Here is a 15894-nt window from a genome sequence, read left to right as displayed (position 1 = left end):
AATTTACAGCATCTTATCGACGCAAAGAAACTCTGATTTATATTTATATGAGATATCGAAGCGAATCTGTCTTTCTTTTTTCTTGTTTCTTTTTTTTTCTCTCTCTCTTTCTTGATCAGATCGTCTCAGAAAATTTCCTCGTTCTTCCTTCATCGAATATCTCCATTCCGAATTTCGCGAATTTGAATGAAAGAACTAACGTAAATTTTCAGCGAAATTTAGATTGCGAACGACCAACCATTTTTACCGTTTAGTATTACTTATAGCCAGAACTTTTAATTAGACTTTTAAACGCGCTCTTTGATTTCCGCTTTCGACGTAGTATTTTAACTCGGCGACGTCCATCGAAAGCACCACCCGCATCTTAATCGAGCAACCTGGTTTAGAGCTCGCTCTTTTATTCGTTTCTCGATCGCGAACACGATTTCCATCGATATCCACGCTTTTATTAGCCGATAAATCTCTTCCCGCGGCAGTGAGGACTCGCGCGAGCATTCTCGACGCCCAGCTCGAGTCCACCGTAAAATTAATCGCGCGAATCCTTCCATTTCGTCGTCGAAAGCTCGTGGAAACACTCGACCCACGTAGACGAACAGAGACAGGATGGACGAGTGTGAAGTTGTGTTCGAGCAAGCGAGCCACGTTGAAGCACACAACGTTGTATACACGCTGTAATGTAAATTATTAAACTTTCAGTGGTAGCAGGCAGAAAAGAAGTATTTGATCGCGTTGAATTTGAACCAACCGCGAATCCTCATCATCGTCGAGAGATCGACGAGCAGTTGGATTCGTTCGGTAACCAACGACTGATGACTACGTCAAATGCTTTTTTTCCCCCTTCTATCACTCGCTGTCTGTGCCTGACCTTTGTCAATATTTATTTGTCTCTTCCTAGACGTAAAATCGATTGTACGTCAGTATCAAGCGAGTCGATTTTCCTAGAAACTCTCGGACCACCCCGTGTCGACAATCGAAATACTCCCCGTTGTATCGTCGCTGTCAATGGCGGATCAACCCTCGAAGCACTGAACCGCGTCGTGGTCAGCCGAATTATCGTCTCGATCGAGGATCGAAACGTAGCCTCGAGGCGACCGTGAACTGGACAGGAGAACGCAACTCGATGGTCCAATCGTATCCTAGCAGAAAGTTGCGATGAATTTTTCAATTGATCGTCGAATTTGCGACGAGGCAACCCTCGTGTCTTAATTATTCTCGTCAATTACCGGTTTTCTGCTGTCGACGATCGTCGAGAGAGGAGATCGAAAGATCGGCACGATCGAGCATCGTCGAACTGAAGTGCGGAGTGGGATTTTCTGCGATACGCCAGGATCGAACGGATCATTTCGTCTGCAAGCTTCGTGATCCTCGTTTCGTCGCCCATTCAACCACCTCCGGCGAGATCGGAGCCCTAATCGAGAAATGAGGGATCGATGTTGAGCGAACGTGTGGCGACCAACGTCGTGCGATCGAAACGCGTTGCGAATGATCTCCGTCGATCTTCATCGTCGAGGATCTTCCTTGAGAATTGCGAGTCACGTGAATTTCGAGAACGAAGAGTGCAAATGTATACTCGTTTGCTTCGATTCCGAGTGGGTGAAATATTTAAATACTTGTATTATTAGCTGAGAAAAATTTTTACTCTTTTTTTCTTACACGGAGTCGATGATCTCCTGTGTCAAGTGCGAAGGAGGTTCCTAAAATTTTTGATACACGTTAGACCGTTTTTAGATTTTCTTGTGACTTGAAATATCAGTCGAATCGTTAATAAAGCCCAGAAAAGGACCCTTTCGAAAAAATGTCGAGAAAATTTTAATTCCGATTTAAATATTAAAAGATAGAGAAAGAGACGAAGTTTCGACTGAACAATTTTCATTCGGATCTCGCTCGTTATTTCAGCGAAAGAGGAAATTGATAAAGAGCGTTTCTGCGACGAAAGGGGTAGAGTAATAGCAATTGTGAAACTGCGACGGCAAGAATATTCTTCTGCGAATAATTCGCGTTTTAGAACATTGATAAAGTATACCTTTTGTAACTTGTAACCTCTCGGAAAAAATTGTAATTTCTTGGTGTTTCCTTCCCTCTAAATTTCTGCCCGAACAAGATTAGAGAGAGCGAAAGACGAGGTTAGATATAAACACAGTAATGTGTAAATCGCGTGTGATATGCGGGAGATATTTTCGCAAAATTGCCGAGACGAATGATGAACGATGTTGCACTTCGAATAGCAGACGATAAATAAATGGAAGAAATTTATTTAAGGGGACGCATAATCGCGATATATTAACCCGATGAATTAACGCTGGCAGTAATATGTTACTGCAGAGAGTGTAATTAACTCGACAGGCTGGTAGCCCTGGGGGATCTATAGATCATATTAGAGGCAAGTGGAAACGTTGTTTCGTAATTCACTAGCAGCGTATGTTATTTTTGACTGAACATCACCCGGTCGGGAGTAATGAAATATTAGTTTCGAAACGAACAAGTGAAATCTAATGATTAAACACTTGCGTTAAGAATCATGCCGGCGAACATGTGTCTATTAACGTAATGCAATCCTCAGCGATGGTTGAATTGCTCCCTTCTTATTTATTTTTTCCACAAGTATGGCGAGAAATTTTGGAAACATCGAGCACGAGACAAATAAGAAATACCTACCTTTTCTTTCAACCCCTTATGCTACGACCTGATTAAAAATTATACGTTTAATTTTAATTACACAACAGATTATACATCTGTTTCGTTCGCGCTGAAACTCTGAAGAATTCTTAGAATGTTTACAAATTTTTAAATATGTTAATTTGAAAAGAGAAGTCGATGAAGACCTGGACTCGCCATTGTAACGCCAAGGGTTTACGTCCCTATTTTTAACACTGGAACTACCAATTTATAATGACTACCTTAATACGATATGATTATCGATATGATTATGGATGATATTCAAAGTAGTACAATGAAAATAAAGAAGCACACATAGTTATCATCAGATTCGAATAAAAATTGATATTAATTTTGTTAAAAGCATCTGTATACTCTCGGCAATTGCAAAGATAAAAAATCTAGAACACGTTATTTTAATCCCTTTGGTGGTTCTAGTGTTAAACTAGAAACAAAATTTCGAGTTCACGATAACGCTGAATAAAATAGAAAACTTCTCCTTATTACTTCAATTTCTCCATGGTCCAGACGTCCTGCAAATATTCGAGCTACGACTATGAGGACAAGAAAATACAAGTTCCTAGTACCAAATCTCCCTGGTTTCTCGTCTGCTATTCGAACAGCGAGTTCACGTGGCTCCAAAAGTCGACTGAACGGTATAAACCGAACGAAGCTGCGTTAATCGGCGAGTTAAGGGTTGAACGCGCGACAGGGGTCAAACGACGCAGCTAACAGCAGGGTAGGGTTGCGATCGCTATGACGAAGAAACGGGTCGAGAGAGATGCGAGTGGCGTACGAACAAAACGACTCTAGATGTATGTATAACGTGTATTTACCTGTCGAGAAAGAATTATGGAACGGAGGACGTGAAATAACGGCTAAGCTCGCGGGCGAGTTACTATCGCGATATTGTAAACGATGAATTGTATAGTTATTATGTGTGTAAGAGTATCCGTGAAAAAAAAAAAAAAAAGAAATTCATGCATGTTGTAGAGGCGTGTACCCGATGCTCGCGCGTTGTTCGATGAAGTCTATCGATCGCTGTTCGTCTGAACAATGAAAAGATTGAGAAAGGAATCCGACGAATTTTTGATCGAAACAGCATGGTTGTATATCGAAGCGAGGAGAGACGATCGAAATTGTTCGATTTTCTAAAATAATTTCAAAATTAGGAAGCCGAACTGACGAATCTCTTACGAATCTTTCGATCTTATTAGCTTGCAAGTTTCGACTGCTTAAAAAGAGGAAGAATAATTATTAACACTAGAACTACCGATCCAGTCAAAAAGACTGGATCGGAAATATCCTTCTTGCAATTACTATAAAAATATACGTACCTTTAAAAAAATCATTATCGACTGATATTGAGATAGGACTGTAATTAATGTATTTACTTATCTTCATTGTACCACTAAAATTATTATGGTCTATGCCCGCTATGTTTAAATACCCATTAAATATCGGTAGTTCTAGTATTAATTTCAAACAAAGCTACATCACGGATGATGCTAAATTCCAATGTGAATTTCGGAAAAAAATATTTTTCTCTACTGGCTTAATCTATGGAGTTGATCAGTGAGGTTTTCACGTAGTTCGTATTTCTTTCATCTTCTTCTTTTCCCAATACAGATAGTTCACGAAGGGGTATAATCAACGAAGCGAATTAAGGGCAAATTATATCCTCCGATCGGTAGAATCTCCAAATCTTATTGTATCTTTCTCTCATAAGTACACCACCTTACGCAATTTCAATTTTGTCGCTTTCAACTTTCATAATGCTATTGCCTCCATCGCATTCGAACCCCTATTTCTAACCACTGAGCACAAGGGTGAGTCGCGACTCTCACTCGACGACACGAATCAACGACCTCGACAATCACGTTCGACGAATCGACGATTTCGATCGTTCCTCGCTGCGAACCGTGAACGCGAACAGCAAAGGGGTGGCTCGGGGCGGTTAATTTTCAAAGAGAATTGTCGAACAGCGCATCGACCGCCATCACCGTACAAATAGCGCGACCCAGGTGCCGGGATGCCGCACGGTATCCGCCATTCCAATCTGATTCCAAGGTGTCGTATTAATATATCACAGAGATTTAATTGTAAGTTAAGCGGCGGTCATGCACGGGCCACGTGGCGGCCGATTAGTCTCTTTTGTAAATGAGAATAAGTGAATGAAATAAATATATATACACGTGACCGCGTAAGTGAAACGGAGCCGATGGTATTTTCCTGTGTACCCGATGTACCTTCTTTTTCCAGCGACGAATACGATAGAGAAGATGATGGTAGACGGAGTCGTAGTCTTCGAGAATACTTGGTAACATTTATTATTGCAATTGAAAATCATCTGGGATAACAATTTTCAGATAATCAAGGTCATGTCACGTCGGAGAAACAGAGGTAGCAATTTCTTCTCAAGTTGCTGCCGTAGCTCCAAAATTGTTTGATAACGAACAGTTAAAATAGAAAATACTTAGTTACAAGAAGCGCAATTCGCTCGTGATATCGGTTTGGGTATCACGAATTAGAAGCTCGAGAATAGATTAGACAATTCGGTGCAGTTTAACCAGCCGCGGTGATGATTTTACGGACGTTCAGATATATTCCATCTATGGGTGTCGTGGTGAGTCCTTTGGGGTCTAGGACCATTGGAATTGTTGTTTTCTCGCAAGGTGAGACCTCGTAGCTTTTCAGTACCTGAACGAGTCCTAGCTTCGACTGCATGAGTCCCAATCGCATGCCTGAAACGAGAAAATGAGTCAAATTTACGAAATGCATTAGAATGTACGTCTTTCAGTGAAGATATTCTTTTTATAATATATATTTAATTAAATTTCCTTTCTCGTTTCTCTTCTGTTTCTATGTCCTGAAAAAAGTTGCAAGTTCATCATGAAAAGGAAAAGTTTCATTTCAACTTCACCTCAACGAGTTAAATGGCAGAGTATTTTTCATTAATAATGATATATTTCCCAATCACGTTTACATTATCTGCTTTTATTAATCTGTATCGTATTCACTGAGAAAACTAGAGAAAATGTAGTTAAATTTTCCAAATTGTTATCTCTAAAGTCACGATCTAAAGCGTGATTAAATATTTCTCCTTCTTTTATCAATTTGAATTGAATTATTATCATTGTATCTCATATGTTTCTATATCAGCATAACTGACTGTTGGTTGCCGAACGACGTAATAGTAAAACAAATTTTTTCGATCAAATTATATTTCGTGTACAAATTTTCCAGTCACCCTTTACCGTTACGTTTTTATTTTCATACGTAACCGATGATATTTACTTTCGTGCCGTAAATTAGGAATAGCATGATGCTAAGAAGGTACCAATTTTTTAAATTCAAGGTTTGGTTCCTGTCGGTGCAATATTTTGTAATGTATCGCTTTAATCATACATCCGGCGAATGTAATAATTATTCATCAAATGTAATAGACACGAGTACGAATAATTTCGTATCCTACTGTCAATGCAAAAAAAAACTAATTTGGCTTGCGTAAGTGGTAATAATAGAGGATCGTACAGAAAATGATTATTGTCGTGACTGGCACAGATAGAAAAATAACGTCCATGGTTTATTATTATTATTCATTACCAAGATAAAGCTACACGTCAAAGCCCTAACTCGTCATACTTAACATACGTCAAGAATAGCAGAAAATAACTGAAGAAAATTATTACTCACCGATACAAATATGAGGGCCCTCACCAAACGGGAAGTAAACGAAATTCGGTCTAGACTTCTTCGCCTCCTCGGTAAACCTGAGTGGATCGTACTTCTGTGGATCCGAGAAATACTCTGGATCGTAATGCATACCCATCATAGATATGAACACCGGGGTACCTTTCTAATGCCAGAGGAGGGTATTTGCGAAGGGTTTCCGATACTACCATATCCAGATATGGTAAGGACATGACCTGCACAGAATAAGATTCGTTGAACGTTCAAAATAGCTACCTATCTCGAATTTAAGACCCGAGTCGGAGGATTTGCTATTTTCGATAATCCGCATGATTTTAACTGCGTTAAATTATGAGTCGTTAAATCCTTAATCATTTTTCGATGCCTTTTAGACGATGCATTTCTTCCAGTAATAAATTCGATAATACAATATAACGTAAACATAAAAAGCAGCGAGGTTAAGCATAATTATGTGAGGTTATCTCGGGACGTGTTGCTCCAATAATCGCAAAGAAGATAATTAACAAAGTATTATTTACGGTTTTCCTACCATTTCGTATGAAATCTTGCCATCGGATTTCATGAGGGCGTCCTGAATCTCTTCCCTAAGGGTCTTTTGTATCTCTTGGTTCAGAGCTAGCTCGTACAACGTGAAGGACATGGTAGTAGAGGAAGTTTCGAAGCCACCGCTGAAGAACACAGCTGCTTGTGATACCAAATCGTCGCCGTCGAATTCTGGAACAGAAATGATGAAAATTGGAATCCAAAGGTACATTAGGTACAGTAAATATTCGTGGAAGGTATAGAAATTTAGTTACTCACTGAATCCTTCAAGAGTGGTGTCGTCCTTGTGTTTCTCCCTAAGATCGATCAAAAGATCGATGAGATCGTTCCTCTTCTCACCCGACTCTATTCGTTGGTTGATCACGTCCCAGAAAACGTTTCGCATAAAGTTGCTCGCCTTCTTCCCGAAGAATTTCGGATGAAGATACTTGCTCATGCCAGGGAAGAAGAATATAGTAAGGAACTCGAAGGCGCGACCCATGCTGTAATCAAAGATGTGTTTTCCGTTCTTGCGGAATTCTGCTTCCTCGTTGTTCAGTGCGTTCACATTCAAACCGAACGCAGTGCTACCGATCATGTCGGTGGTGAAGTTGGCGCATAGATTCTTCAATTCCAATACTTTTCCATTGCCTAAAAAAGAAATTTTCAGATAACGATGCGAAATGAAAATGCTTCGAAACTGTCCTCTGAATCATTAGAAATATTAGATAATTACTATTACGGGTATAACATTTAATCGTATAATAAAATAAGTATTAGAATTGCTGAGTCTTTGCCAATTTTTAATGAAAGGTCAGAAACAAGCTGATCTCTATAATAACACGTAATTTTAAACGTGATTTCCACAGAGTAATTAGTGCTGATGTTTTTAGTAATGTTTAGTTTGTTTTCTTTAGCAAATTAAGTTCCACCGTTATTCAATTATGCTGCTGCTTGTCACGAGGAAAGATTGTAATCAACCTGAATGTTTTTCATGAATAGGAATCTGATTATACGAAACACAAACGTGTTGTACTGAATATCGTGTATCGATACGTAAAACGTCGAAAAAATATTACGAATTATTGTGAACAAGAATACAACTTACCCTCCAAGTGCAATAACTCAAGATGCTTGCCTAGATCGTCCGCGATCATCAACATCAGATTGAACATCTTCTTCAGCTTCCCCGTGGTGAAGATCGGTGTCAGCTTCGCCCTGAGTATCTTCCAGGATGGGTTCTTCATCATGAACACATTCGCGTACCCAAGACGGTCGTGTTTCTCATCCGTGGACGCGTTTCTGTCAGGGAACACATTGAAATCCTTCACCAGAATGTGTTTGACAAGTTCGGGGTCACGGGCCAGGAAGTAAGGCTTGTCGAAGATATAGAAACCCATGTAAGGTAACCCCTTCGACTGATCATACAGGTCCTTCACGAACTCTGGCGCTGATTTCTTCAGCATGAAGCACTTTGAGAAGTTGCCTAGGAAGGGTGTCGGTGGGACCTCATGAATGCCTCGCTTCGACCAGTATTTGAATTTGCGGGTCATATACAGGTAGAACGAGGCTATCAAGGACATGAAGACGATGATGCCGTCTAGGCCCCAGTATGGCGTTATGAAGGCCATTTTGAATCTGATTCTGAAAAGAAAGGAGGTTCTTGGTTTTCTCGCTTTTAATACAGTTTTTATTTTAATTGGAAAGTAATTATTAATTTAGCAGATTCTTGGGTTTAATTTAGGTTTTAATTAGGTTTATGTCAGAAGAATCTAATTTTTGTGGGAGTCGAAGCTTCGATGAAGTGTTTGGAAAATTTTTACACTGATCTGGAGATTCAAGGAAAACTTCGCAGTAAAAGGTATTTTTTGAGAAAATGATTTAAACATTTTTTAAGAAGTATAATTGTAGTCTAACTTATTTAGTAAGTTAATTTTTTTAAAGGAATTTACTGAAAATTGTAACGACGAGGAAGAGTAAGCGGTGAGTAAAATATCCTATCGAAAGAAAAATTTTGTCATACGACTACGATTGCTCGTACTAGTAAAGTTTAATAGAATGGCACGATTTCGAATGTTCGATTTATTTATATTACTTTAGATTGCACAGAAGTGTCGTAAATTGTGAGATACGCGAGTATCAACGGGCTGCAGTAAATAAAGAATATTTGCATCGAAATATCATTCTCCAAAATTAGAAATTAACAAAGAAATATCTTCGGAGAAAGAATGAAATCGCAGCAATGCAATGAAATAGAGGAAAAAGGAGAAATATCCAATTCAGAAAGGAGAAAGAATAGTACGTTTCGACCAAAAACAAATAAGTTGTCCTGTAAACAAAAAAACGAGATAAAAACTCGACTTCATCGGTCGAACATGCGCAGTTTCATGAATCAGGCTGACAATACACTCGAATTTAATCTATGAAGCAAAGAACAAAGAGTATCGATAAACAAGAAGAAGAGATAAACTCCATCTACGCGTCACAACGAGATCTACGTACCACTGAGGAATAAAAACTTTAATTTCCACGAGCACTATAATTTTCGACGAACATTGAATTCACACTGCCACAGAGAATATGCGACCTGACTTGTTAAAAGTAACGTCTAAGTTGACTACCCCCGTATATATGTAAAACGCGATAAGCTCCCCTCTCTTCGCCAGACTATTTACTGTCATATCATTATTTACTAGCAGGATGTAATATATCTATGATTCGATAATGGATCTACGTGTAATTCTCACAAAGAACTTTAACGTTGCGAAGATGATAAAACTTTTCATGCAAACCGAGCATACTGAAAAGGTTTACATTCTTATCGTTCAATAAGAGTTGAAATTAATAATAATTAATCGTGCTATCTGTAGCCAATCCACTGGTAAATACATCCACCGATTCGTAAAATTTAGTCTTCTCGCAAAAATCATTTCCGTTACAATGATTACGAAATAGGGTCATTGCGAAAACGACGATAGATAGATGATAGATGTGAAAATATGAAGTTCTGTGTAAAGCAGTGTAACGTGAAGATTATTCGGGAAATCGAATTGTTTTCAATGAAAATGGAGGAATACGAACCGATGAAACTTGAAAAGAAATTATGAAATTTTTGGAAAACGAGGGTCTGCAATATCTGCAGTCAGTGAATGTCTGAGAACCGACTGATCGTGGATCCACAAAGTTACTCGCGGTTTCAAGTGCTAACAGGAGGAGAGATACGTTATTTCAACGATAACGATGCAAGTATTATCACAAATAACAACGAGAAGCATATAACAGAAGTAAATAGAACGATTATTGATTAGAATTATGTTTCATGTCTTTTCTTCCCTCCAGTGAAATTACAGTTCGTAACACAGTTTCCAAATGCAATGAAAAATATATTGGCAAAGGTTATTTCGTTTAACTCTATATTATCTACCTCGATAAACTGACCGTCCTTCAGTAGAAAAGTCTTCAAGGGAACATTCTGCTGTAGAAGAAAACAATGAAATAAATACAAATTCTCGATTCACGTTTATTAAATCATACGAATTTTTTTTTATATTTTATTTCATAATATTGTTAACCTTTGATATTAATTATTACTATTGTATCTCAACAAATTTGAATTTGATATTAAAATATGAATTATGTAATAATACTATAATCACTAATACCAATATCTAGCATATATTAAAAATTGTATTTCAAAATTACGTTTAACATTAATGGTACTTGTCCACCACTCAAACGTACCTATCGTAATATTGATCGTGTACCATAATTTATCTGTCGATATATATTAACTATGATTAAACCGACAATTATCTTCATTATCCGCATTACATTTAGCTAAATTTAGAATAACAGTTGCATTTATCGTTCAATTGCTCAAACCATTGTTTTGTTTCACACTCTATGAAGTAATTTTTTAATTCCTTTATCTACCACATTTATGGAAATGTGCTGCAAGCCATACAGAATAATTCGCGTGACATTACAACGTGCATTGTGTTTCGTGTTTATACTTGTAAATCATGCTTCAACATTTATGTTATTCGACGTATTTCATTTTGTATTGTATCTTTATCTACTGTGAATAATTACTATGCAATGACTAACGCTATCGAAGTAAAATTCTTGTTTTTAACTTTCTTTTCCCTAAATAAGTGGTAATCTTCTATGATAACAAGTATTAGTCGTTTTTCGCGTTGTCACTGCACATCATAGACAAGCTTTTTTTTCAATGCAATAGATTCTATAATTATCGTTACCTAATGTTTTGATTAAATGACGTTCTTATTCATACTGTCTGTGATAGGTGTCATTTTCCAAGGCGTTCTTCGACGCGATACGATTATAAACACTATACTTGGGAAATAACGAGTAAATAACAATTAAAGTGGAACAAAGAAGATTAGCATCTATTAATAATCAATTAAACACTCGAGAAATTATTCGATAAATAATAATTAACATAGAAGAAACGAAATTAATATTAAAAGCAAAAGCGAAAATTGATCGTAATTGTAATCGTAATCATATTAATCGTAATCATTATTCGGAAAAAAATTGGACACGTAATATCTATTTAAAAATGAAAAAGGAAATAAATATTCATTAATAACAAGTATTCGTTATAAAATGTTACAATTGATAATATTATAATTATTGGAGGGAACGAAATTAACATCGTTAATAACAAATATTACTCGGAAAATGATCGAGCGAATAATAATTAAAGACGAAAAAAGAGAGTTATCAAGATTATTATCAAGATCAGTGGAGAAATTTTCTCCGAGAGCTGATGCAATTAATTTCGGTTAATATGAAGGTCCGGCTTAAAAAGTGCGGAAGCAATTTTCTCGCTAAATTCTCAAACAACCTGTTAAACGCTTAACTTCGGAATTACTCGAGATTTCAGACGTTTCTACGATCGAGTGTTCATTCAACAGAAAATTGCAGGGAACACCTACAACATAAACTCCAACTTCTTAATTAACTCGACTTTGATTACCGGACTTCGTTGGTGCCGAAGATTCTGAACGTTTCGACAGCCGGAAAATTGTTGTCAAGTGGTAAGAATAGAAGCGATAACTACTTGAGAAACTGGCTAATTGCTTATTCCATACTGGATCTCGAAGAAAATTTTCAGATCCGGACGAGAATTACACGTAACGGCCCTTGGACCAAAAATTATCGATATAACTTCGATGTAAAATCGAACCAATTTTATACATTTCATACTCCACCCATTGTTAACACCATATTTAATATCCATGGATATTTAAGAATATTTTTAACATTTTTTAATTATTCAAAATTACCAATAATAGAAATCGCGTAAAATGGTATCACTTCTCGAACGAGATATCGAATTTTGAGATATCGAAAACGGTGTGTAATGAATCTTTCTTTCACTGCAACAACTTTCTATACCTTACCACTATCGCAAAGAAATAGAAAGCTAGATTAAATGCTGTACGAAGCCACTGGCTGATTAATTTTACAGTCTGATCTATATATAAACACTTACTGGTAATAATTTTTAAGACATCTGAGATATTTTCTATCTAGATATTTGGAAGATCTCGATACCCAACGATAAACTTTACCGAGAATAGCAGGAGAATTAATTTTCATAACATACATTTTTCTTTACGCTTCTTTGTCATTAATTTGTAATTACTTATTCTCGGAATGAAACTCGAAGCATTTTCCTTAATGATAAATCATCGTGCGAAATACCGACACCGCGAGTACAGTTTTCTATCAATTTCCTCGTGTGATATATCGAGTCACATTGCTCGTGCTGTATATTCGTATCACGAGAGGAAGTTTAAAAATTCATCATCCGACACGTTTTCCGAAGTCGTACGTCAATTTTTCAGTTGTAATTAGGAAAGGTGTAATTTCCTCTCACGAAACACTAGCGTAGATCTTTCATTCAAAATCGGTGAAGAGTTGCGAAGGCGCCCTCCTTTCGCAAAACAATGCATTCTCGGACAAGACTGCAAGACAATGCGTGTTTCTGAGAATTTGACGTTCGAGAACGCGGACCATCTATCCTATTCACCAAATATTGCTCCACGAAGAAACATTTTCTGTTTCCAAACTCTTGAACATTAGAATATTCGCGTAAGACTTCGTTCTTGTCAAAAATACAGAGGAAATGAAAATATTTTGACATACATATACATATTAGAGATATATATACCATGGAGATACGAATGCAGTTATAGTTTATAAGAAATCTATAAATTATCAAATTTATCAACAATTGCAAATTAAAATTGTTATTAACAAATTGCATAAAGCATAAAAATACTTCACATAAATGCATCACGAAAATTTATATTCTAAAAGCATAAAGAAAGTTTATAAATTATAATATTTATTGTTAGTAACAAATTAATAATGTTAATGTCAAATTGTTCACATAGTAAATTTATAATAAAACTGAAAAAATTAATAAATTATTGGCTATTATTAGAACTTACGACACACTTGTGTTAAAATGTATTCGTACCATTTGCAAAAAGTTTATAAATAATTACACCAATTGTTAATAACAAATTAAAATTGTTATTAACAAATTGCTTGCAACGTATATTTATAATAAAAGTGAAAAAATTAATAAATTATTGACTATTAAGGCGAAAAAATAATAATTAACAGAATCGGTAAAGTTCGGAAATTTCCGATCGAGGTGGGGGACTTGGCCGATCGGCGGCTATATAAAAGGCGACGCAACGAAACATAACTCAATTGTCGGTTGGACTTCGGAAGTGTAACATCTAAATTTTCGTTGCGCGCGAGGGGTTGGGATTAGCCACCCCACCCTCACCCCTCCCCATTAAATAATTTTTCTTTTATTTCCAAATATTAATTATTTTTTTTATTACAGCTTTTAATTAATTTTTTCTTTTTTCAACTTTTAATTATTTTTTCTCTTTCCAGATGTTATTTATTCATTTCTCTTTATTTTTACTTGACATTTCGAATATTTCGTATAATATTCGAATGTTTCGTCGTTGGGTTGTTTGTATCCCATCTTTGGGTTGTTAAATAATTTTCTTTTTCAGGTCTAATCTATTTTTCTTTCAGCTTTTAATTATTTTTTTTCTTTCCAGATTTTAATTATTCTTCTCTTTCCACATATTATTTTCTCGTTTCTATTCATCTTTATTCGAACATTCGAATATTTCGTATAATATTCGAATGTTTCGTCGGTGGCTTTTTTATGTCTCATCGTTGGGTTGTTTGTATCTCATCTTTGGGTTGTTAATCGTTTTCTTTTTCAGGTCTACTCTATTTTTCTATCAGGTTTTAATAATTTTTTTTATTTTCAGATTTTAATTATTCTTATTTTTCCACATTTTATTTTCTCGTTTCTATTCATCTTCATGCGAACATTCGAATATTTCGTATAATATTCGAATGTTTCGTCGTTGGTTTGTTTCTGTCTCATCGATGGGTTGCTCGTTCCACTTGGTTAACCTTCATGGTTTCTATTCGTTTGTTTTCTTTCCTCGTATTAATCCGTTTCTTTTCAGGTTTATATTAACAATAATATATTCTGTTTCAGCTTATAGGTTCCTTAAGATTCTCAAGTTTCCTCAAGATTTCATTTAAGACACATCGATGGACGACGCGGAATGCGTGCGTTTAGACCTAAGTACATCTAAGTAGTTCTAAGATAGATGCCTAGGCTAAGTCTCATGTGCGCGCTATCTGTAAAAAGGTAAGCTACCTAGCTTGAAGCGAATATATACATTTCATATTTTTCTAGCTTCACCCCCCTCGTTTAGACATAAATAAGACATAATTTTTCTCGCGATAATCGCGATCGTTCTTAAGTACCGACTAGTTTACGTGACGTACTCTTGTGTACTCGATAACTCCATGTTTCGTAAGTCATCCAAACGCCTCGTTCCGACACTCACCCTCGCCACTGCCACCCTTGTCACGCATCGGCTCTAGGGTGGTCGGCGGGCTGGCACTCACCTGGGTCAATTCGAGGGTCTGTCGGCCATAGTCGTCCTGTGCACCAGCGCGTGCACGACCGGGGTATAGGTCCTGTAGCCGGACATTGCATATGGGCCTGCGGTCAGACCCCATGGGATGATTAATTTCTCCCCCATGTGGCGGGGACTTGCGTGACCGGGTACAGGGCCTCGCTAGGGACCCTCGGCTTGATTTTGGATGTTTCGTTGGTTCGTCGATCGCTCTCGTTCTCGAGTAAGTCATGGCAGGGTCTGCGGTGGCTGGGTGGGCTAGGTTCAGATCGGGAGGGTGCCGAGGCATGAAGTTGTCTTATACACGGGAGTACGTCTCGTAGACTAGTCGGTCTTTCGAATGATCGCGAACTCGATCGGGCGCGATCGCGATTTTTAACTTGCTCGCGTGTTTGATACTTCATTCCCTATTTTTATGGGAACTGGAAAATATCTTAGCGTTGCGATAGTAGAGTTTTAGTGTACCGAATCGAAATCCCCTTTGTAAGACACGAAATAAAATAAAGTGTCAGTAGAGTCACTTTAATTTAATTCGCTACAAATTAGATTAGGGTACCTTTGATACAGATAGCACCAGTAGGTTGCGCCACTAGGGCGCATGTCGGGTCTCGATGCGTAGCCACCTCCACGTGGTGAGACCTGGTAAATGGTATCGTTTTCCAAAGAATAATTTTTGGAAAACGATACCAAGCTAAGAGCTACGCACAAAGTTTAAGATATTTCCTATCTTTTATAAATTTTCAAAGTTCCCTTTGCACTCTGAAAATAGAGAGTGGGCAATATCTATTTAAATGATATTTATGTGATGAGGAATTAAGATAAGTAAGGAAAGGAATACAAGTAAAGGAAGGTAAGTAGTAAGGTAAGTATAAGGTAAGTAAAACAATTAAAATGTACTGCAAAGCAGGAAAAGCATTGTCCAAAGAATTCTTAAAAATGACGTAATTTCTTGGATATGGTCAGTAAGCAACCTACTATCATGTTATGTTATCCTGATATA

The 15894-nt window shown here is 37.1% G+C and overlaps 1 protein-coding gene across 1 annotated transcript; it reads right to left on the bottom strand.

The window, feature by feature from the left end:
- Positions 1–5321: 5321 nt before the first annotated feature.
- CYP6AQ1 (cytochrome P450 6AQ1) lies at positions 5322–9477 on the bottom strand. The gene is made up of 6 exons (XM_017904136.1): positions 9394–9477; positions 8000–8535; positions 7171–7542; positions 6899–7083; positions 6352–6584; positions 5322–5399 (listed from the first exon to the last, which is right to left on the bottom strand). Exons 2-5 carry the CDS (start codon positions 8520–8522, stop codon positions 6402–6404), a joined length of 1263 nt encoding a protein of 420 aa, XP_017759625.1. The 5' UTR covers positions 8523–8535; positions 9394–9477; the 3' UTR covers positions 5322–5399; positions 6352–6401.
- Between the last annotated feature and the right edge of the window lie 6417 nt (positions 9478–15894).

Source organism: Eufriesea mexicana, unplaced genomic scaffold, assembly GCF_001483705.2.
Source record: "Eufriesea mexicana isolate 0111107269 unplaced genomic scaffold, ASM148370v2 scaffold2720, whole genome shotgun sequence".
NCBI lineage: Eukaryota > Metazoa > Arthropoda > Insecta > Hymenoptera > Apidae > Eufriesea > Eufriesea mexicana.
Note: the sequence above shows the minus strand (reverse complement) of the source record. Positions and strands in the feature narration are given on the sequence as shown.